At 48.5% G+C, this 21,721-nt stretch overlaps 8 protein-coding genes across 8 annotated transcripts; 5 read left to right on the top strand and 3 right to left on the bottom strand.

Annotated features, from left to right (window-relative positions):
* Positions 1-1,748: 1,748 nt before the first annotated feature.
* N7469_001621 (histone deacetylase complex subunit SAP30 Sin3-binding domain-containing protein) lies at positions 1,749-2,469 on the top strand (the record flags this gene model as incomplete). The annotated part of the gene is made up of 2 exons (XM_056640541.1): positions 1,749-1,925; positions 2,080-2,469. The coding sequence occupies 2 exons, from the start codon at positions 1,749-1,751 to the stop codon at positions 2,467-2,469; spliced, it is 567 nt and encodes a 188-aa protein (XP_056506298.1).
* Positions 2,470-3,940: 1,471 nt separating this feature from the next.
* On the top strand, positions 3,941-4,676 carry N7469_001620 (U6 snRNA-associated Sm-like protein LSm1; the record flags this gene model as incomplete). Its single annotated transcript, XM_056640540.1, has 4 exons — positions 3,941-4,110; positions 4,133-4,236; positions 4,318-4,433; positions 4,503-4,676. The coding sequence occupies 4 exons, from the start codon at positions 3,941-3,943 to the stop codon at positions 4,674-4,676; spliced, it is 564 nt and encodes a 187-aa protein (XP_056506297.1).
* Positions 4,677-5,313: 637 nt separating this feature from the next.
* N7469_001619 (M20 family metallopeptidase) lies at positions 5,314-6,570 on the bottom strand (the record flags this gene model as incomplete). The annotated part of the gene is made up of 1 exon (XM_056640539.1): positions 5,314-6,570. The coding sequence occupies one exon, from the start codon at positions 6,568-6,570 to the stop codon at positions 5,314-5,316; it is 1,257 nt and encodes a 418-aa protein (XP_056506296.1).
* A 644-nt stretch (positions 6,571-7,214) lies between these two features.
* On the top strand, positions 7,215-11,220 carry N7469_001618 (mRNA-binding protein RRP12; the record flags this gene model as incomplete). The annotated part of the gene is made up of 3 exons (XM_056640538.1): positions 7,215-7,277; positions 7,342-9,252; positions 9,316-11,220. 3 exons carry the CDS (start codon positions 7,215-7,217, stop codon positions 11,218-11,220), a joined length of 3,879 nt encoding a protein of 1,292 aa, XP_056506295.1.
* A 2,040-nt stretch (positions 11,221-13,260) lies between these two features.
* On the bottom strand, positions 13,261-16,101 carry N7469_001617 (Rad4 family protein; the record flags this gene model as incomplete). Its single annotated transcript, XM_056640537.1, has 1 exon — positions 13,261-16,101. One exon carries the CDS (start codon positions 16,099-16,101, stop codon positions 13,261-13,263), a length of 2,841 nt encoding a protein of 946 aa, XP_056506294.1.
* A 170-nt stretch (positions 16,102-16,271) lies between these two features.
* On the top strand, positions 16,272-16,792 carry N7469_001616 (CoA-binding protein; the record flags this gene model as incomplete). Its single annotated transcript, XM_056640536.1, has 2 exons — positions 16,272-16,356; positions 16,413-16,792. 2 exons carry the CDS (start codon positions 16,272-16,274, stop codon positions 16,790-16,792), a joined length of 465 nt encoding a protein of 154 aa, XP_056506293.1.
* Positions 16,793-17,100: 308 nt separating this feature from the next.
* On the top strand, positions 17,101-18,189 carry N7469_001615 (uncharacterized protein; the record flags this gene model as incomplete). The annotated part of the gene is made up of 2 exons (XM_056640535.1): positions 17,101-17,639; positions 17,694-18,189. The coding sequence occupies 2 exons, from the start codon at positions 17,101-17,103 to the stop codon at positions 18,187-18,189; spliced, it is 1,035 nt and encodes a 344-aa protein (XP_056506292.1).
* Positions 18,190-18,613: 424 nt separating this feature from the next.
* Positions 18,614-20,197, bottom strand: N7469_001614 (uncharacterized protein; the record flags this gene model as incomplete). Its single annotated transcript, XM_056640534.1, has 5 exons — positions 18,614-18,850; positions 18,902-19,090; positions 19,148-19,270; positions 19,326-19,688; positions 19,748-20,197. 5 exons carry the CDS (start codon positions 20,195-20,197, stop codon positions 18,614-18,616), a joined length of 1,362 nt encoding a protein of 453 aa, XP_056506291.1.
* Between the last annotated feature and the right edge of the window lie 1,524 nt (positions 20,198-21,721).

The following is a 21,721-nucleotide window of genomic DNA, read 5'->3' as shown; positions in this document are numbered from 1 at the left end:
ATCTCGAATCCAGCTAGAACAGTCTTCTGCAGGTACTGTCTTCTCTGGAGGCCTGGGCTCACCGAGTCCCTAGTACAGCATCAGCCCATGAAAACAGCCCATACTGTGTGTAGGGCTGGGGAAAAAGAGGGCATGGTATCGGGTGAAATCGGAGCACGTCCAGCTGGAGGGGCATTGTGCCATACTCCATTTTTATTTTTTTCCATTCTTCGCTTGTTACGGAATGGTCCCGTCGTTCCAATGTCGTGGTGCGGGGCTTAGTGTGGCTTTGTTTGACTCCACGATGATATAGGAGGCTGTTCTTTTCTGCGGATTGGCCATCAATTCTCAGGTAACTCTGCCGGGCGATTCTATGGATCGCGGGTACATTGCAGATCGCGCGACTGTCCTCCCGGGACGCACGATCTTCACCCTTTCCATGAAAAAAATTCTTCACTTCGGGGGAAGTACTGTACGAGGAAAAGAGGACTAACAAGAACCAGGTTTGGGGGATGCCGGTGTGTTGGTCTACGGAAGACTTCCGCGTTGAGTCCTGACTATTTTTTTTTTTCATTTTCGGTGGCACTTGCCCCAAACCCAGCGTTCCCGTGTCTGGAGCCGCGGGCCCGACTCGACTCGGCCAGCAAGAAACTCGGCATTGCCGTGCCGACTCGGCCAGGGCAAATTTGCAAGTTGGCATCTATTCAAGATGGTCTAAGACTGGCGTGCCTGTGAATCCGGTTCTCCTTGGTTAGGCCGAATTTGCTCCTTTTGACATACACTTCTCCATAGTACCTTCTCTTTTGCGCTCTCCCCCACACTTCGGCCCTCCTTCCTGCTAACCCCCCCCCTATACTGTACAATGCTATGTAGCACGGAGTACATCCCTCCTGAGGTAGCCCTATAGTATCGTCTTTGCCTTCACTTTGCCCTGGTCCTCGGAAGTTGTCCCACCGTACACATCCCACCGAGATTCTTCCGAGGCTCGGAATTTGCCTCGTTGGCCATGGCCACATCCTCGGGGTTTCGCCCCTGGGGAAATTTTGGAGCCATGTTGGAGTATAGATCCCATTAGCTAAGGATTCGGACTACGCCCAGCCTAAGGTACGTACTGTCGCGTACAACTACACCGTGCCGCCTTGAAGGGAATTTTCTGCCCCATTACCCTTTCCCCCTCTCGGAATACCCTCAAGGCTCTCCCCCACTCCGGAAAAGCGCGGCCTCGGTGGCCCGACGGGGGTGGTCCGCTTTTTCTTTCTCTTTCCTTTCCTTTATCCGGTTTGCGGAGGTTTCAATGTCCCATTCTCCGCATTTGGAGCGGTGAGCCTCTGTGGAAGACAATCCATGGAGGTGTTTGGCTTGTTTGATTCCATAGCCTATATTGCCTAATTGGGAATCACTCTACTCACAAGCAATTGTCGCGTCGCGGGGATCAAGTATCAATCTGCACCACGTCAATATACCAGTTCCTGGTATTCATTTTCTTTAGCATATATTCCCTTTGCTTAGTTGCTACTTCACTCATACTCCTTACTACAATCCTTCTTATCATACTTTGTACTGTCTGACATCGGAACAATGTCCGGCCGATTCTGCCTCCGGTCTCCGCCTCGTAGCGGAGAATGAACCATCGAGTCGAATCCGCGAACAGCTATCGGTTCCTCTAACCTGTAATTCCTGGTCATAATTCTTTTCGTCGAGAGCTTCGTCTTCGTCCATTGAACCCTCATATCTTTATTTGCACGCCCTCTCGCCGGGCCACGCAGATAATGGCCCCTCCACGCCAACGCACCACCGCTATCGTGGATGACTCCAGATCGGAAGCTTCAAGCGGTACGAAAGAGTTCAAAGCGACTACAAATAAACGCAAAACGGCAGCAAATAAAGACAAGGCTCCTGTAACCAGTGCACCAGTCAATCCGGAAGTCGTGGAAGAACAGCCCAAGGTATGTACCCTGCAGAGCCTTTTTTTTCCCCTCCCTAGGACCCGAGAACGACGCCAGTCGAATCTCGATCTGCCCCAGGCACGATGTACCTGTTACAAACGACCATCCAGGGACAAAGCGCAAAATAGCATGCTAATCTAAATCCCTACTCAAGATCCCCTGGTCCGAATTACCCCTAGAAATCCTCAACTCCTATCGCCACGCTCACAAACTTTCCACGCCAAGCGCCTACTCAAACGAATACTCACGAATCGTCCTAAACCAAGGAATCGGCATGCGCTCTCCAACCGCGCTCGCAGCTCGCCGTGCGCAGTCCTCAAATCGTGATAAATCCAACACCTCAGGCGACGGTACCTCCAGCGACGACGCCCCACTACACAAAATCACCGGACAAGACCGCGTAAGCAAAGATCAGTTTGCGCTCGTCGTGCGAAAACACTTTAATAGCGCCGGGATGTCAGAACAAGAGAGCATTGCCCGATTTCTGTATACCGTCCGTGAAGAGCGTCGCGGTCGACAATTTCGTCTGCGGTTTCAGCCGTAGGTGAATTCAATGCCTCTGGGCTGCTTCTTCTGCTGCGTGGCTTGCATAGCTCGATCTCAACCTCGGGCTCAGTCTCTATCTCGGAATTGGTGTGGCTGATTCTGCAATATTCATCTGGCTTGGCGTTCGCTGGTGCTGGTGAGATTTTATCTTGGACTAGAATATGTGGGTGTGATTGCGGAGGTCAGCTTGTTTTCTCTGGATTCGCGTGTTCTGTGAGGGTTGGGATTGCTTTTTTGACGTTACTTTTGATGGTCTTGTGAGACTTTCTATATGATACCCATGGCGTTTGGTTGTTTGTTTACGTTGTGCTTTGTCTATTGTATAGGTTCCTGGAGTTCAGCTTAGTATATTCTATATTTTCAGTTATACAGATACTGTTTAGTAATATATTGAGCTTTCCAATGACTTTGATTTCCATCATTTCAGACAGCTGTCTTTCGAGTGTATATATTGATGCTAGTGTCTAGGTATTATCCCATCCATGCATGTGAATGCCATGGCGTAGAAGTTCAGCAAGACCGCCATTATTTCACTTTTGTCCACAAGTCTTCAAAAGAAAATAATCTGTACTGTTTCCAGTCCCCTGAGTGCCGCTTTCTGACAATAACAATGCATCTTTCTTGTGGTAGGGTTCTAGAGACATAATCTAGCCACCGTCTCTTCTATACTCTTCGTCTCTTCTATACTCTCATCAAAGATAACCTTCCTCAGCCGTGCAAATGCCATTCATCACTACCTAGATATTAGCTGGGTAAAATTTTTTCCAGGAGTACTACGACAAGTATCATCACTTGAGCTCAGAATATCATGTGTGAGAGCACTTTATATACAATCTCGGAGGCAAGATCCAAGGATCATTTCCTGTTAGACTAAACCCCAAAAGGTTACATGAGTCTCATGTAACGACGACGTTATATCTGCAACAAAGCTTCGGAGCATCAAATCAGCTGGCATTTAAAATCGTAGAGTCTTCACTCAATGAACACAACGTAGAAGTTCGAATGAAGTATATTCCGATCAAAGTGCAGATAAACTTCCAGAGTAGCCAATATCATCACCTATAGTCATCGCTACTTAGTACAAAAGTCGTATTGTCACCAACACTGGACTTTATAAGATCCTCATTGCGATTAGTGTATCCTGACAGGAGCAGATAAGAGAGCCTTCTAGGCTTAAAGAACGATAATGATCAAACCTGTAGTTTTTTATAGTTCCTGCCCTGCTGGCTGCAAACAGAACAAACTCACCGCCCTGGATCGCTCAATTCCGGAGAACTCGCCCAACTGTGACCTCCAACGCTGGCTGCAATTCTCAAATCGATTGTGCAGCCTTGACCAGAATGAGAACGCCCTAATAGTAATTGCCACTTGAAAACATTCTCGATCCCAACCCTCTCAGAGCGAACCGACGCAGCCCACATCCGCTTTTCTCTCTTCCACCCCCACCTTCATCTCCGCCCATTAAAATCATGGAGCGCCTCTCTCTCAACGACGCTCCTCCAAATGCGCAGCTGCAGCGAAATCCTCAACAGCAACAAAATGCATTAGGACCTGCTAGCCAGGGCCCGACAGGAGGCCCACCACAACTCCCCCCCTCAAATGTTCACAACCGCTGCTCAGCTTCTGGACTTGACAGATAGTACGTGAAAAGGCACGAAAAGCAACCAAACCTTTCAGATATTGATGCGCGATACAGAGAAACTTGTTCTGGTTCTGCGCGACGGAAGGAAATTGATTGGAGTGCTCCGAAGCTGGGACCAATTTGGTATGATATGTCCCTATCAAATAGCGGATCTTTATACATAGGATAATGGGCTCACATTTTCCCGCCATTGGCGTCATATAGCAAACCTCGTGCTTCAAGATACCGTTGAGCGTATTTATGCCGGAAAGCTATATGCCGATGTTCCCCGCGGCATCTTCCTTGTACGCGGAGAGAATGTACTTTTGTTAGGAGAGGTGGTATGTAGGATCCCGGAAATATGTGACGATTCATTTAACGCTAATATGACAATTCTCAAAAAAATGCAGGATCTTGACCGTGAAGATGATATTCCTACCACTGTGACTAAGGCGCCATTTGAGGAAGTTTTCGAGCTAAAGAAGAAAGAGGACAGCCAACGCAAATCCGGCGATAAGAAGCGACACACTGAGCTCTCGGCACTCGGATTCGAGCCCGAGCACAGCGGCGAGATCCTCTTTTAAATACTGTTGTTTGCTTCTGCCGGCGCAGTCTCCCGAATTATCCTCGAAGCCCCAAACTCTTGTGCCATAATTTTGAAACAGCTGGGCGCTCTTCATGATAGGATAACAAACGTCCATCGGACAAAGCTCTTCATTATAGTCTGCCGTTCTGATTTCGGTAGATGTTTGGGCGGTATGTGTTGCTCTTGCATGCCTATCTCAAGGTAGCATTAGATATCTGGGAAGTATCACGAACACATCGACAGGGTTTATACGATGGGCCTTCTGCGAATTTTGAACAGGTTGCATCTGAGGCAAGAGGTCTCAGTCTGTTGCATATTGAAATTGCCTTTGTTCCTTCGCATCCCATTACTGGCGAGATGTGTAGTTTGCTACTTCGGCGACACCGCTACCTCATTGGGCTCCTTTTTCATACACTAGTTCAAAGCAATATTGACGAATTGACGGTTCCGAGTAACTGATAAAAATCATCCTCTTAACCGGGCATGTAAATTTCATGCAGAAGGCGATGTAGCAAAATATATCATCTAAGTCATTCAAGCCATTCCCTGAATGAACCACGATGTGAGATAGCTACAACCTTGTAGCTATAAGCTATCTAGCAGTTTGCCTAAGAACGTAATATCTATGCAGGCGCTTACTTTCTCAAGAAAGTCAAGGCACCAAGACACAGCGCATCCACTCCGTTTCTCATAGTTGGCTGCATAACAGGGGCAAAGAGAGCCGAGTGGTTTCCCGGAATCTCCTCTGTGCTTGAATCTGTCTGAGATTTGTCCCATAAATCCTGATCAATACCCCCAAGGAGCCAAAAACAGCTAGGTATTCCTCGACAAGTCGCCAGAGTCGAGAAATCTTCTGCAATACTCGTTCTGGGTACATCCCCATCAAAGTCATCAAAGTGTGTTGAGAATGTGGACGCAACTTGGGATGCAGCGTCATGGTCGTTTAAAGTAGGCGGGAAACGTCTTGTTGGTGTGAATATGGGTGGTTTGGGTGAACCACTCGCGGCACATTCAGCTTCAACAATACGCTTTATTCCAGCGATGATTTGCTCTCGGATCTCTAACTTAACTGACCGGAAATCGACGCCAATTTCGGCCCTGTCTGAGATGATGTTTTCTGCCTGTCCAGCATGAAGACTTCCGACAGTCAACACGGCGAGATCATTGGGATTAATCTCCCTGCTGACGACAGTCTGTAGGCGTACAACAATGTGGGAAGCGAGAAGTACAGGATCCACGGTTTGATGAGGTTGAGAGCCATGACCACCACGCCCGAATACTGTGATCTTCATACTGTCACAAGCGGCCATGATGGCACCAGAACGGGAACCAACACTTCCAGCCCGCATTCTCATCACATGCTGACCAAGACAGTAGTCTGGGACCGGGACTTTAGAGTAAAGACCATCATCGACCATTGCTTGGGCACCACCGCCTCGCTCTTCATCTGGTTGGAATAGCACAATCAACGTGCCACTCCATGAGTCTCGCAGCTTGACAAGTGTCTCTGCCGCAGCAAGTAGACATGTTATATGCATATCATGACCACAAGCATGCATGACTGGTTTCTCAACTCCTTCAGCATCCTTCATGGTGACTGAGCTTGCGTAAGGAAGTCCAGTCAATTCCTTGACTGGGAGTGCATCCATATCTGCTCGCAGCAGTATAGTCTTGCCGTCGCCATTGCGAAAGACTCCCGCAAGACCGTATCCTCCGATTTTAGTATGAATGTCAAAGACATTCCATTGAGCTAAATGGGCAGCAAGTTTCTCCGATGTAGATTTCTCCTGTCGAGATAGTTCCGGATTGGCATGGAAGTATTGGTAGAGAGACTCGTAAGGAGTTAGATCCAATGATGCCGATTTAAGAAGGTCACTTAGATTGGATGCCATTGTTGATACCTAGGCATAAGTGGTGTACTGTCAATCTAGTTGCTGGAAGTTGTGTAGATGTTTGAGAGTAGTTGTTTACCCGGATGAGTCAAACAGATATTCGGGAAACTTCAAGCATCCGAAGTACTTACAGCCCCAATCTAGTACTAACACTCGATCCACCACTTTATTAATGCGGTTAGAGTCAATTTGTAGACTTTTTGCAATCAATAGAATCCAAGTTAGGTCTTTGTCATATGAAATATTCGTGGAATATTTTATATCCCAAAATAAGTTCCAGGTATATATCTGACAAGACTGGGACCGATGAGAGATCACATGACCCATAAATTAACCCGTTCTATGAATGAAATGACAGGACCAGCACAATATTGAGGCAATTATTCTATAAATGATACCATTTCAATCCTTGCCGTATTTATCTTGATAATACAAATCTGGAACATATTTACTACCCTATATGTACTGTACATAGTGATGTACTAACTATGGGTCTGCTTAATAGAAGCGCTTATCGATAACCGCGCCAAGAACCCGCCGTACCTTTTTTTTTCTCACGATTTTTCTGCATCACCGCCAGAACAGCCTCCCCCGCACGTCTCGTTTTCCTTTCTTCCCTTCTCCCCTCGTCGTCGGCAGTCACCATGGCGACTCTGGCGGAGAAGCTCGAGAAAATCAAGTCTCCTAAGCTGCAGAATCAGCACCATGTAAGTTCGCAATCCCCATGTCGCAATCATCCGCAGATCATTGATCCTAATTCAATCCATGCAGACCGCTGTGGTGCTTTCTGCAGTTGAAGACACTCTTCGCGACCAAAAGGCCGATTTTTCTGCGACCGCATATTTTGCTGCATTACTGGCTCTTCTTTCTCAGTCCCTTTCTGTCGAGCAGGGTATTGTGAACAAGGATCTTGCGACGTCTGTTGTCTACCTTCTCGATATCACAACCACCTACGTTCCCGAACCTATCCTCCGCTCGAAATTCTCTCAGATTCTCACCAGTCTCGCACCTGCACTTTCACTTCCCGAAGTTGAAGCCCCTCTGCTGCGCCCATCAATTGGCTGTCTCGAATCGCTGCTCATTGCCCAGGATGCTGCAGCCTGGAACTTGCCGCACACAGCAATTGGACCGCGCCGTGCGACGGCTGGTCTATTGAGTCTGTCAGTTGACCACCGTCCTAAGGTGCGAAAGCGCGCACAGGAGGCTCTCGTCAAGGTTCTCAAGACACCTCCACCAAGCCCGTCATTGGACCACCCGGCCGCGGATATGTGCGCCGAGTCCGCGATGAAGACTCTGAGTGACAGTATCACAGCTGCATCTAAACAAAAGAAGGGCAAACGCGACGCAAACCAACATGAGAACCATGAGCCTCTGATCATTCACTCCTTGCAGTTAGTGAAGACAATTGCTACCGCATCAGGTGGCTGGCCAAGCAAAAAGATTGAGTCGCTTTGTGAATTATTGATGAATGCCTCTCGCTCTAGCAACGAGTACATCACCATGGGTGCGTTTGAGGTATTCGAGGTGATTTTTGAAGGCATGGCCGATGAGTTCTCTTCGTCTAAGCTTCCCCGTCTTTTGGACGCCATCTCCGAACTCAAACCCGCACAAAATGACTCCCAGCTCTTGCCTCCATGGATTGCTGTACTTTCGCGGGGCTACGATGTCTCCGCGCAAATCAGTCCTGAAGACACTTTCGAGAAGCTGCCTGACCTCTTCCAGCTCATTTCCGGATTCTTAGCCTCGCCCTCGCACAACATCCGCATCTCCGCTTCCGAGTGTCTTATCTCTTTCCTGCACAACTGTATTCCTAACAGCGTTATCATCGAGCCATCTGTCTACGATGAAAAGACACTCGAGAAGTTGGCCCGCGCAACCGCTGACCTGCTCTCGGTCAAGTACCAAGCGGCATGGATGGAGGTATTCAATGTCTGCTCGGCAATGTTCGACTGCTACAAGTGGCAATCCAGCCCATTCCTTGTCGATATTGTTTCGACAATCGGCGAATTGCGCAGCAACGAGTCATTCCATGGCAAGAAGGAGGCAGACAGTGTTCTCAGCAGTGCCATTGAGGCTATGGGCCCAGAGGCTGTCCTAGAAATCCTGCCGCTGAACATCATTGAGCAAAAGAAGGGCCAAATTGGACGTGTATGGATGCTGCCCATCCTTCGTGATAGTGTTACCAACACAAATATACGCCATTTCCGCTCTGAGATGGTTCCTCTGAGTGAGGCACTCTACCAGAAAATTGTCGACTTCGGCGCCGCAGAGAAATCCGTCGAAGTGAAGATTTTCGAAACATTGGTACAGCAAACTTGGGGCATCTTACCAGGATACTGTGAGCTGCCCCTGGATCTTGTTGAGGCTTTCGACCAGAGCTTTGCCGAATTGCTGTCCAACGTACTTTATAAGCAGACCGAACTGCGCGTGGAGATTTGTCGCGCTCTTCAGAACCTGGTTGAGTCTAACCAGGCTATTCTCTCTGTCGAGGCCGAGGAGGATGACTTAATTCTCCAGCGCCGTATCACCAAGGCAGCCGCTGCGAAGAACATTGAGCATCTATCTGGTTTCGCCAGCAACCTTCTTGCAGTGCTGTTCAACGTTTACAGCCAGACGCTCCCTCACCACCGCGGATACATCTTGCAGTGCATTAATGCCTATTTGAGCATCACACCCGAGAAGGTAAGATAATTTCCCAGGGATTCAATCTTCAGAAAGATAGATGACTAATTTTGTACATTATAGGAACTTAACGAGACCTTTTCTCGCGTCATCACAATGCTCGAATCATCCTTGGCCGAGGAGCAAAAGGAGGCACCCACCCCTCAAGGATCATCTGCAAAGATGCCACCTACTTCCCATACGTTGATCGATCTGGTCATTGCTATGTCAATTTACCTGCCTCGCTCCAGCTTCGCTGGGCTTTTTGCCATGGCTGCTGCCATCCTTAACGGATCTTCGCCTAATCCCGACCAGCAATTGATCAAGAAGGCATACAAGCTCATCCCTCGCCTTGCCTCCACCAAAACAGGCATTGAAGCTCTTCAGGAGCGCAGTGGTGAGCTTCACGCTCTCATGCTCGCCACCACAGATAAGACCCCCGCATCTGGTCGACGAGATCGCATGCTCGCCATTCACGAGCTCATCACACACCTCCCCACTTCCGACCTCCACTTTATCCCGTCTATCCTGTCTGAGGTTGTTCTAGGCTGCAAGGAGAGCAACGAAAAGGCACGCACAGCTGCCTTCGATCTCCTTATCCACCTCGCCAACCGTACCACTGATGCCGAGTTGAACCCTCCCGGGACCATGATTCGTAACTCACTGGTGCCTCACATGCCTGACGACTCTCCCGATGCCCCTGCTACAATTGAGGAGTTCTTCACTATGGTTTCTGCCGGTCTGGCTGGTTCATCACCTCACATGGTCGCTGCATCTGTCACCGCGCTCTCCCGTCTCTTTTTCGAGTACCAGAATAAACTGAGCCCCGAGATCCTGTCAGACTTGGTCCAGACAGTTGAGCTCTTCCTTACCAGCAACAACCGGGAGATTGTCCGTTCTGTCCTCGGCTTCGTCAAGGTTGCCGTTGTAATCCTGCCGGATGAGGCTTTGCGTCCGCGTCTTTCGGCCCTCGTGCCCAACCTTATGGCTTGGAACAAGGAACACAAGGGTCGTCTCCGCAGTAAAGTTAAAGGCATCATTGACCGACTGGTTCGCCGCTTCGGCGCTCCACTTATGGAGAACCTTGTCGGTGAAGATGACCGCAAGTTGGTTGTGAACATTCGCAAGCAGCGTGAGCGTAGCAAGCGCAAGAAGAAGGAAGGTGCAGCTGATGAAGATGAAGAGGAAGGCGAGGAGCAAGCCGCTGATCAACAATCTGGTAATGCCTTCGACAAGGCTGTCTATGGCTCCGACTTCTCTGATTCAGACGACGAGTCCGACGATGGCGCTAGTGATGTCGATGTGGACGATGGCCTTGCTCGTATTAAGGCCAGTGGAGGTAAGAAGAAGTCCGGTCAGAGCACTCAGTACATTCGTGAGACATCCCCTGAGGATAATCCTCTGGATCTGCTGGCTCCCGATGCTCTGGCCAATATCTCCACCACCAAGCCTAGCGATCGTTTCTTGAACACCGGACCCGGCTCTAAGAAGAAGCGCAATGCCAAGTTTGACGCGGATGGCCGTCTCATCCTCGGGGATGATGATGCCGGTGACGTTGAAATGTCTGGTTCTGGCGAAGGACCTAGCGGTATCAACGCTTACCTTGCTGCCGTCAGTGGTCCCGACGCTGTCCGTCGTGGCCAAAAGGGCAAGGTCAAGATGGGCCAGGCGAAGAAGCGTGGTGACGATGATATGGACCTGGATGATGATGATGCTGCTGCCGTTGGTGAGAACATCCGTGCCAAGGGCCAAGCCCCTGGTCGTCGTGGCCTTGGTGCTCCCAAAACCCCCGGTGCATCCGGCGGTGGTCGCATTGAAAAGAGCTTCAGCCCTGGCCGCGGTGGTCGTGGAGGTCCTCGTGGTGGTTTCCGTGGTGGCTCTCGCGGGGGTCCTCGTGGTGGTGGCCGAGGAGGTGGCTTCAGAGGAAATGATCGTGGTGGCCGTGGCGGTGGTCGTGGTGGAAGCTCTGGACGTGGTTTCAGACGCTAAACTTGATGTCTTTTCCTTCTTTGCAGATTTGATGAATGTTGGAAATAATGAAAAGCTCAGCATAGGTATGAGGAGTCTTTCCGGATTACTGAATTTGACAATCGTTTGAACTTGGTATCTTTTTCTTCCCCACGTCTCATTCTATCTGGTCTTTCTTTGTTTTGTGCCTAGTTATTAGATGTTCAGTTCATAATACCCCCCTCGATGGCGATTCCGTATGGGGGTCGACTCGGATTCACAGGTCTACTTGATATCAGACTTCAAGTTGTCTTCTTGTCATGATTACGAGCAAAAAGTTTGTTAGGAAGTTTGCACATAGAAATCAATTTCAAGATTATTATGATTATTAGTATTATAGTACTTAAAGTATCTTCTCTCTATAGTAGTCTCTAGTGGTGGTTTCTTGAACGTTATAATGAGGTTGTCTCGGGGGGGCTATGCCACACATCCTAGTCTATCAATATCGATGTTGGTTTCCTTTGACGAAAGAATTTCTCAAGTAATCACGTCAAAACCCAATTATCAACTCAAGGAAGCCAAGAAAGTACTACAGCGCTGGGTGGTATGGGAATGTCCTTCGTCGTGTAACTGTTCTGGACTGGGCATGTTAGTCTCGTCAGTTTCTGCGACCTTAAATTTAGTCTTGTGCGTGGCAACCGGTATCATCTACCTAGAGAAGGTACTCTTGGCATGAAGTATTCTCTATACTGAGCACCAGCACCGGAGGATATTGATATCAATTGATAACACAGATTGACAGTTCAAATATTGCCGATATTTACTGGAAGCAAAGTTCAAGTTGGAGACTGCAGAAAGTTTGGTCAACTCTTCTTCCAAAAAAAATTCAATTAGTCCTTCTTTTTTTTGGATATCGCATGACATGAAAGATACACAAATATCTTCATTAGGTGGTACATGGTCGTACTTCGAGGTATGGCTTTTAGTCACAGCCTACCCTTTTTATTGACCGTGACCAGGCCCACAAAGATACTTGATTACTTGACCAATTGAAATTGAAACTCTTTTGCAAAGTCATGAGATCGTAGAACAGATTCCCAGTGGTATCTAAGTGCTGGGCAAAAGGTTGCATGGGTATAAGTACCTGCAGGGTAGGCGATCGTCAAGTTCAGCGTTCTTCCTTCAATTTATAAATAACCTATGACTGTTACTTAGCCCTAAGTACTAGGACATCTTCATTAAACCAAGTCAACAACTACAAATTGTACTACTATACACCGGCACACACTAAAATGATCACAAACAAAAACATCTACCTTTTCCTCCTGAGTCTCTTTCTCCTCTCAATCAATGTACTCGCCACAAGAATAAACTACGTCGCAAGATACCGAGAAGATTCAAACCAGGAGGTTGAAAGAGTCCAACTTCAATCCAACATACCAGACGGACAAGAAGACAACGTGACTCGACATGCATCGGAGTGGTCGCGAGGAAAATTCAGAGCATATTATAACAAACGAGAGGTTCTTACTGTGGAAGCAGTTGAGGAACAGAGGAATAAACGTCGAGCAAATCAAATTGTTCAAGAGATGCAACGTTTGATTGATTTGAGGACACAGCCACAGTCAAAGTAGAATGTAAGTTTCTACCATTAGTGTAGTCCCTGCTTATACGTGACTTGAATGAACTGACTGGGAGACTTATTCTAGGTGTTTGAACAATCTATGGCTCTGGCTGACCGGATATCGTGGTTCATATCGGATTATTCATATGTTGTTGGTTGAAACACATAGCCTACCCCGGTGGTCAGGTCTTTGTGCTCTGTACGCTGGCCGATAAAATGATATTTGGATGTTCAATTTGCAGTTCAGTGTGGCTAGTCGATATCATTAATAGTCATATTCATAGTTATTTGAACAATCTCTCTTCAAGGCCATGATTGTATGTCGCAGTGACATTTTTAAGATGACGTCCGAAGCCATCCAGTATCGGGTATATGCTCGTAAATGAAAATTTCATGTGTCTTTTCATACATGGATCTTGTAGATCTTGAAGTGCAATATGTATTTTTGAAGATCCCGTCTAACCCTCACGCCGACGTCGGCGTGTGCTGCTTCGCGTGGGAGGAGCAGAATCAGAGTCGGGATCATCCTTGATATCCTCATCTGTGCCTTCACCCTGTCCTGATGATATCGAGATAGGTGGTGATAACCCTTCATTGGGATGTTCTCCTTCGGGTGTAGTCTCCTTTTTATGTTCCTCGACGATCAATCCATCGACGCCGTCACCATGATCTCCTTCACCAGGCAGAAGGAATCCACCACCGTGGTCCACAGGATCATGGCCCTCTTCGAAATGATCATCCTCATGCCTATCAGCTCGATCATGCTGCTCATGTGGCTGTTGTTTCCGTTTCGCAAAAGGATTATGCGCATCTCGTTCGCGGTCCGCGAAAGGATCACCACCGCCATACTCCTCTCGAACGCGCTCAGCAATGCGCAAGCCGAATAAAAACTTGCGCCAAGTCTGTAATATTCGCTTTTCAGCCTTCAGCTCCTCTCGTTTGCGCTTCTCTGCAGCATCAATTCGCCAAGCGTCTTTAAGCAAGTCCTCGTTCTCAGCAGCCACGACAACTCCCTGTATCACAGGGACAGCCATTTTAGACCCGAATTCAAATCCGGTGACTGCTTCCGCGTAGTCAATTCCAAGCTTTTTGCACAGTCGGACTGTGCCAGGGTAGGGAACATGGGATGCACCGCGAGGCACCATACTTGGCACGAAACAATCAATGTTGCCGTAGTTGTTTTTAGGAATGATCCCGTCGCGGATAGGCGGTGGAATGATAAACTCTGTCTGGTCAAGTGCGTAGAGGCCTTGCATTGGCTTCTCGCCTGTCTCGCGATGTATTTCATCGACTTCGCGCTTTCGTATAAGAGTCACTGCCCGGATAGGCACCTTTTTCAAGGGAACTGCTCCAGGTTGTATCTGCCGACCTTCTTTATGCCAACTCTCCGCAGACATACATTTAACCACATCGGCTCTCTTGTAGACTGGCTCTTCTTTAGCGCGGGTTCCTTTCCCAGCTGTAAATGTGCGAACAGGTTCAGCACCAGGTTTAAGAGCCTCTTCACGGCGCAGAAAACGCTCGAGTACAAACTCAGTTGACGTGCGAAGGCTTTGCAGGGTATCCGCCGCTTGCGCCGGTTTCTTTTTCTCTGGCTGTTTCCGTTGGAGGTCTTTCGCATCTTCGATTTCATCCACCTTGGTTCGTTGTTCTGGACTTCTGATGTAGCCACGCATGACGTTTCGAAACCAATCGTATTCAAAGAACTGGCCCCGGCGACCTGGTACAGGAAGTTTCTGTATGGGGAATCTGAACCCCTTGGTTTTACCGGGCCACATCCGCCGTCGAAGATATCGAGTTGTAACATCCTTGGCGGTTCCATCGGCTGAGTGTGCAATCACATAGCAAATCACTTGCTTCGCACGCTCGGCTTTAGCGCCACGCGGCTCAAATGCTTCTTGCTGATCTGCAGTGAGAGCTAAGGGCTTGGAAAGTACCAAAGCATCCACGGAAATGATTTCGTTCGTGGCCGGAGAGGCGACCTCGGTCCAGTAGACTGGGAATTGGAGGTCTTGGTCATATCGAGCTGCACCTTTCTTCCTCTTCTTCCGCCGGCCTGATGCCATGTCAGTCTCTGATTCGGATCCTTCTGGCCCAGTTTCAGGCATTGCATCAGCATTGGCTACATCAGTCTTTGGTGGCTCATAGACTTCAGCTTTTGTCCAACCGAACCCCAACGGTTGTAGATTAGACACTAGCCGGGCCTCGATCCCTAATGCCCTGATAAGGGCAGTGAAAAGTTGAGCACCGACATCTCGTGAGCCTTGCATGTTCTCGGCGGCGGTTCGGAATTCATCAAGATTGGCAATGCGCTCGCCATGTCGCTCTGGGTCATGTTCTTCCTTTCTGAAATCTGTAATGATAGCCTCCAGTGAAGATACAGGACGATAACCATGTTTTCTTAAGCCGGGAGCAGTGATACGAAACTTCGTCTTCCAATAAGCCACCAACACCTTAAGTAAAGTGATAATTGGATCTCCGCGACTCATGTCTGGCTGACCCGGTTCTAGGCGCTCTGAATCCGGGCCCCATTCTTCCTTCTTTTTGGACTGTTTCTGCTTCCCTTTCTTCTTGGTCTTCGATTTAGGCGGTTCTGGTTTTGGTTCAGGTAACTCCAATCCTGTAGCGATACGCCATCTCTTCACTTCTTTGTGAATCCCCTCCGGTAACTTATGACGTAATATATCATGAACTGTCGCGTCGTTAATCCACGCGTTGCGGATGGCGTTGTGATAGAGGAGACATTGAACATGTATACAGTGAGATTGAATGCGAATCTGGCGTTCGATTTTAGTTGGGCCCTTCTTGCCATCGAGTAAATCCGAGACATGAGCCTCGTTCTTATCGAGGGTTAATTCGAGATCTTGGAGCTCGGGCCCGGCGAGTGTTGGAGTTGTCGCGCTTGTTTTAGGGTCGATTGCGTCTTCCCAGTCGATATCTTCATCTTCATCTTCATCATCCTCGTCTTCATCGGATTGATTGACTGGCGTTGGCTCTGTGATATCAGCGGGGACATCACTCAGTGAGCTTTCCTCAGAATCGGAGGAGTCCTCGGTGGAGAAGGGTTTGGGGGAAACATCTCGGGCCTGGCGCTTAACTGGGGGCGGGTCCTCGGAGTTTGAGCGCTTGCGGGGACGAAGGGCGGCATACGACTTTTGCAAATGAAATACTATTCCAATGTAATCTTTTCTTGGTGGAAGATTGAGTGGAGCATGGCGGAAGGAGAAATGCGCAATGTCGCAGCAGTTCGGCGGCGGCCGAGGTTCAACGGGTACTTCTGTTAAGTATGGGACAGCCATAGAAAAAAGAAGTACCTCATATAAGCTTATACTGTCGCCCCCGCGGGGAACTCCATCAACCTCGACTTTCTCTCTCTCTCTCTCCCTTCCCTTTTTCTCCTCTTCAAATATCCTACAGTATACTTCTACTTTCCTTTCTAGCACTCGATAACTTCTACACTTCACTCCCAATGGAGGCCGTCAAGCGATTCTTCTCCTCTCCACGCTTTGCTGTGGCGGGTGCTAGCAATGATTCCCGCAAGTTTGGATATAAAAGTAGGACCATCTCTCCATTTTATCTTGGGAGATCATAACTGACCAGACCTTTCTAGTCCTGGCATGGTACCACCAACATTCACTGCCAGTGACCCCCCTCAATCCTCGAGCTCCACAGATTTCCCTCCCCTCGCGTACGTACGATACGGTGCCGTCGCCATCCGGACTGTCTTCTCCCGCCCAAACCTCCTTGTCAGTGGTAACTCCTCCTCCGGTGACTCTTGCTTTATTGCAAGAAGCCCACTCGGTGGGGATCCCTGCAGTCTGGTTGCAACCGGGAACTTTTGATGATGCTGTACTGGACTTCGCCCATGCGCATTTCGAAGCAGTGATTGCAGGGGATGGTGGACAAGGCGGCGAGGGATGGTGTGTATTAGTAGATGGAGACGAGGGATTGGAGGCAGCAGGAGTTCAGTGGACCAGTCAACGCTTGTAAATGAGATCAGAATAATAACAACAAATGAATAATCATAACAAATAAATAATAAACAATCAAATATAAAAATTTGAGAAGCCAATGTGGTTGGGGGAAAATAAAACAGAAGAAGCAGGGGGGGGCTGGGGAGAGTCTCGTGCCTCGTTTTTTACTTTTGGTTTTTAGTGTTGACGGCCGAACCTCAACTTTGCTTCTTTTTCTTTTTCTTTTTCTTTTTCTCTCATCAGCCAACTGCAATAGCCAGCTGCAAGAAAGAGAGAGAGGTCCTCCTCCTCCCTTTCTCTCTCTCTCTCTCTTTTTCCCTCAATATGCCCGACATGCAGGCCGTCTTCCAACATGCGGGTTCTCCCCCAAAACTCGATCTCGCCAACGCCAATCCTCAACTCTTCCAGTTGCCTACTGCGACTTCTGCTTCTTCCTCCTTGTACTCGCTGTCGGTTAGTCGTAAAAGACCACGTCGCGAAACTCCATCAACTTTATCATCCAAATTCGATCCTCCGTCCGAAGTCAACGAGAACATCTCACCGCTGATTTCAACCGATTTCCGTCATTCAAGTAACGACGGTTATCATGCCTCTGCCGAACTCGACTATCGGCCCAACCGATATCGTGAATCTTTCCTACCTCCGTCGTTGGATGCGAGTGTCGATTCCTTAATCGCAGATGATTCCCGAAACAGTCGTAAACGCAGTCGTCGTGATTCCAACATCGCCTTGCCAACAACCGATCTGTCAAGTCCATCTACACGAGTCAGCTGGGGGAGGACAGTTATCAACGCGGTTGGGAAAGTGCTCGATCTTTGCTGGTCCGGCGCATTCAGGGGATTTTATGCTGGTGGTGGACAGGGGTGACACATGAGCTCTTCATCTTCAACACAGTTCGTCTCAAGCTGGCACGCTAGTCCCAGCCCTTCTGCAGAGAAAGAACGTCTTTTTCAAACACCTATTCCCGGACAATACCCCGATGAGAACATCGATCGTGGCTGGGTTGTTGTCCCCACCGAACCTGCCGATCCATTTCACCAAAGTGGTTCCGATAATAATAATAGCACCGATAGTCCATCTGCTCTCCGAACTCGTCGTATCCATCAAGCCTCGAGTCCGCGTCGACGACAAGCTGTAATGCCACGCCTCGCCAAACGACAAAATTTGTCCGTGCGACCATCAACACCGACAAGAAATACTGGACTCCCATCACCACGATCGCAGAACGGGCCTGGATCAGCTGAAATGCAAAAGTATGCAGCCCGAATCCGCCGAAAAGAGCGTGAGGAAGATGCCAGTATTCAACGGTTGAACAAACAATTACAAGACATGATCCGTCAAGGCAAAGAAGCCTTGGGGACAACAGTGGAGGTGGATGATCTGGACATGGATTTGGATTTCCAGTCAGACTAATAATGTCTTTTGTTGTGTGGTTCTTCTATTTTCTTTGCTTACCTACTTGCTGCTCGATTCATTCGAGCCATTCCATGTTACATTCTTGGGCTGGATTTCTCCGCCACATGATACGATACCCCCGAAAGCGCTCATTACCGCCAAACTACAAGGGAAATCAGCTATTGCGCTGAACGATTTATGATCTCGGTGTTCTTTTTGCTCAATGACTTTTTATACTCACGTGGCCAAGGGTCCTTTAATTTGGCAGATTCGCAACACAACGCCAATAGTTGCTTGATGGGAAAATGAAACTATGACTTTATTCAAAACATTTGACATTGCACTCAATTTGACAACGTGCACTTCATGAAAACTATCTCAAATCACCAAACCTCCTCATCAAAGTAGAATTCAAATGTTCAAGGGTTCCATCTGGAATATCTTAAGCTGATCCAGCTCCTCCGGCACCGCCAGAAGCACCGCCAGCACCAGCACCAGCACCAGCAGCAGGGGCACCACTGGCAGGGGCCTCAGCAGCAGGCTGGCCACCGATGGGAGTGGAAAGCACGTGGCTGACCTTACCAAGAACACCGCCCTTAAGCAGAACATCAGGTAGAGTAGAGCCCTGAATGGGAGAGCTGTCGCGAGTCTCATGCTCGTGAGACTCACGCTTGGCCATCTAGAATACGTTAGTGATGTCCCGCTAAGAAATGAACAGATTCAAACATACAGGTAGAATACCAACACCGTGGTGAGCGTTTCCAACCAGACCTCCCAGACCACTCTCGGCAGCAAGTTTCTTCAGGTCAAGAAAATCGTTGGAAGAGCTGCTGGGGGTGGAAGAGGGCGATGAAGCAGAAGAAGGGGTTGTAACAGCAGTCTCGGTTCCAGAGGGAGAAGACTCAACAGAACGACGGAACTTGTGTGTCGATTAATATCAGTCTCTCCAAGTATATAAAATTTATGAGTAGCGTACCTCCGGGATGGCGCTTTCAGCTGCACCAAGGCCACTGTCCATGGCACCGGTGACAGCATCACTGATGCTGCCCATGTTCATGTCATCTCCGTTCTCACTACGGCGCAGGCTCTTGGTTGTGGGCTAAAAAATGTGTTAGTTAGGGGTTCCAGGAAGAAGCCGGAGAGTATTGAGTTACCTGTCCGCTGGTGAGTTGCTTCAGCAGTTGAGTGAGGCTTGGTCCTTGGCCTGCGAGATCACGAGCCATGCGGTGGTTCTGACCGTAGTTCTGACCTTCATTTTGGCCATAGTTCTGAAGCCAGTTTTGGCCCTCGTTTTGGCCCTCGTTTTGGCCCTCGTTTTGGCCCTCGTTTTGGCCCTCGTTTTGGCCCTCGTTTTGGCCTTCATTCTGACCTTCATTCTGACCAGCGTTTTGGCCATAGTTCTGGCCGTAGTTCTGTCCCTCATTCTGACCGTAGTTCTGGCCACCATACAAGGGGAACCCATCACCAGACCGGGTCTGCTTTTGGCCCTTGTCAGTGTTGGCAGGGTGAGCTTGGTCCTGTATCAATGTTAGTTAGAATGCTTGCTGTTTAGTCCGCGGGAGGACTTGAAACATACTCCTCCAAACAGCTCGCCCAGAAGAGGGAACTTGCTCAGATCACCAGTAAATGACCGAGGAGTATGGTCCATGCTTCGCTTTGGCACACCTCCTAGCAACTGTCCAATGATTGGAAGGCTGTTGATGATGTGGTGCTGAGGAGGCTGGGGCTTCTTCTTGCCCTTACCATCCTTACCATCTTTTCCATCCTTGCCATCACCAGCAGGCTTGTCACCAGCAGCAGGTTTTCCATCCGCAGGCTCATTGCGCGAGTCCAGATTCTTCGGGTCCAGCAGCGAGCTGATCATGTGGTTAACCTCCCCATCGGCCGTGCCAGCACCGATGAAGTTTCCGGTTCCATCACGACGCATGTGAACCATCTCAGTTCCTGCATCATTTTCCATGGGAGGCACAGGAGCCGCCAATGCCATGGCGGCACAAAAAGTGAGAGCGTATGTTGTCTTAACCATCTTGTCGGGTTTCCAGCTATTGCTTGATGAAAGAAAGTCAGCGTCGACGAGCGACGAGTTGAGTCGAAAAGCAGCAGGAAGGGGTGTTAAACGAGAGTCTGGGAATGCGAAGAAGCGTCGTCAGAAGGGATTACGGGACCCTCGAGTCCTTTATAGTAGCTCATTTGGTGACATTCTCGGATTACTGGGATCAAGGGGGAGTGGGGAGTGGTTGGTCTGACGCCCTTACGATAGGGCCCTTAAGCAGTGTCAATACCCTTGCTCTGGAATGTGGTCACCTCCATGTTCTCCAGGAGTTGGTGGCTTGGGCTTGTTTACAATGGAAGGAATGTTCCGATGCTTGTTTGGTAAGATATCTCCGTCGATCATAGTTATAGGAGGTTATGCAAGGGGCATTGCCGCTCATCGTGGGCGTCAATGGCTTTCCATAAGGCTTATTTCGGGATTGAAATTATGTGCGTATGTAGAGTGTATTGATGGCCAGTGGATAGCTTCCAAAACTCCGAGGGCGATTTAGATCCTCATAGATTATACTGTATGAACAGCTGCTGCGTTGTTCCTAAGAACATCCCCCTTGATTGGTGCTTCGCGCACTTTACAATCAAGGGATCCCCCCTGTGTCTTTTTCGTCAGCCCTTTACGTCGATGCCAGTTGAAGCTGTGCTGCTTTGTCCAAATTGCCCTAATTTACCCATAGGATACCTGCCTGTTCGATCTTGAAGAAATAATACGTAGAAACCTGTGTCGTATCTCTGGTATAGTATACCCTGGTCACTTTCCACACTAAATTTTAGAACGCCAGTAGCAAGCCCTGTAACTTGCTGTGATGAAACTTCCCATGCCCATTAATTTATCTGGCGCCCGGGCCTTAAACCAAAAGACCAGTCGAGGTTGAGCGACAAAAAAAAAGGCAAATAAACATGGGAGACGGCTTCCTTCGACGTTCGGTACTATTTCTTCTCGATATCATAGTATTATATTGAAAAGAAATACCATCGAAATCTAGTAGATTTCGAATTATCACATAAATCATATTTAGAGACACAATAGTATTACTATTGTCAGCACTACCAATATATAGGTATAGATTGCTAGTATTCAAATGGATGAGGAATACCTAGTACTAGAGATGTATGTTGATTGATAGTAGTATTTTTTCTGTCGACACTAATCTCCAAACACTTTGTTGTATCTGATAGTATCAGATATGGGCAACCTTGATCGTTGACGAATTGGCCTAGTTAATATGGAAGCTTATATACATTCATTTTAGATAGCATCTTTAGCACCACCCAGAGATAAATTACACGAGTTCCAGTCTACTCGAGAGAGTGCTAGCAGTTAGCCCTAGTTGGGGTGTTGTTTACCCTCATCCTTCTGCCCCATTCGACCTGCACGTATCGACCGTGCTGCCTCGAGCATCCTACCCGTTTCACTAGAATGAATTAAACGGTCCCCCACAAATACCGAAAAATCATATTACTGCATTCTAGTGGTATTTAACAAATGCAAAATTACACAAGC

This window comes from Penicillium citrinum (assembly GCF_028827155.1).
Source record: "Penicillium citrinum strain IBT 23319 chromosome Unknown utg000001l:1.0-4955037.0:1.0-4956770.0, whole genome shotgun sequence".
Taxonomy (NCBI): Eukaryota; Fungi; Ascomycota; class Eurotiomycetes; order Eurotiales; family Aspergillaceae; genus Penicillium; species Penicillium citrinum.
This window is presented reverse-complemented; position numbering and strand designations above follow the sequence as displayed.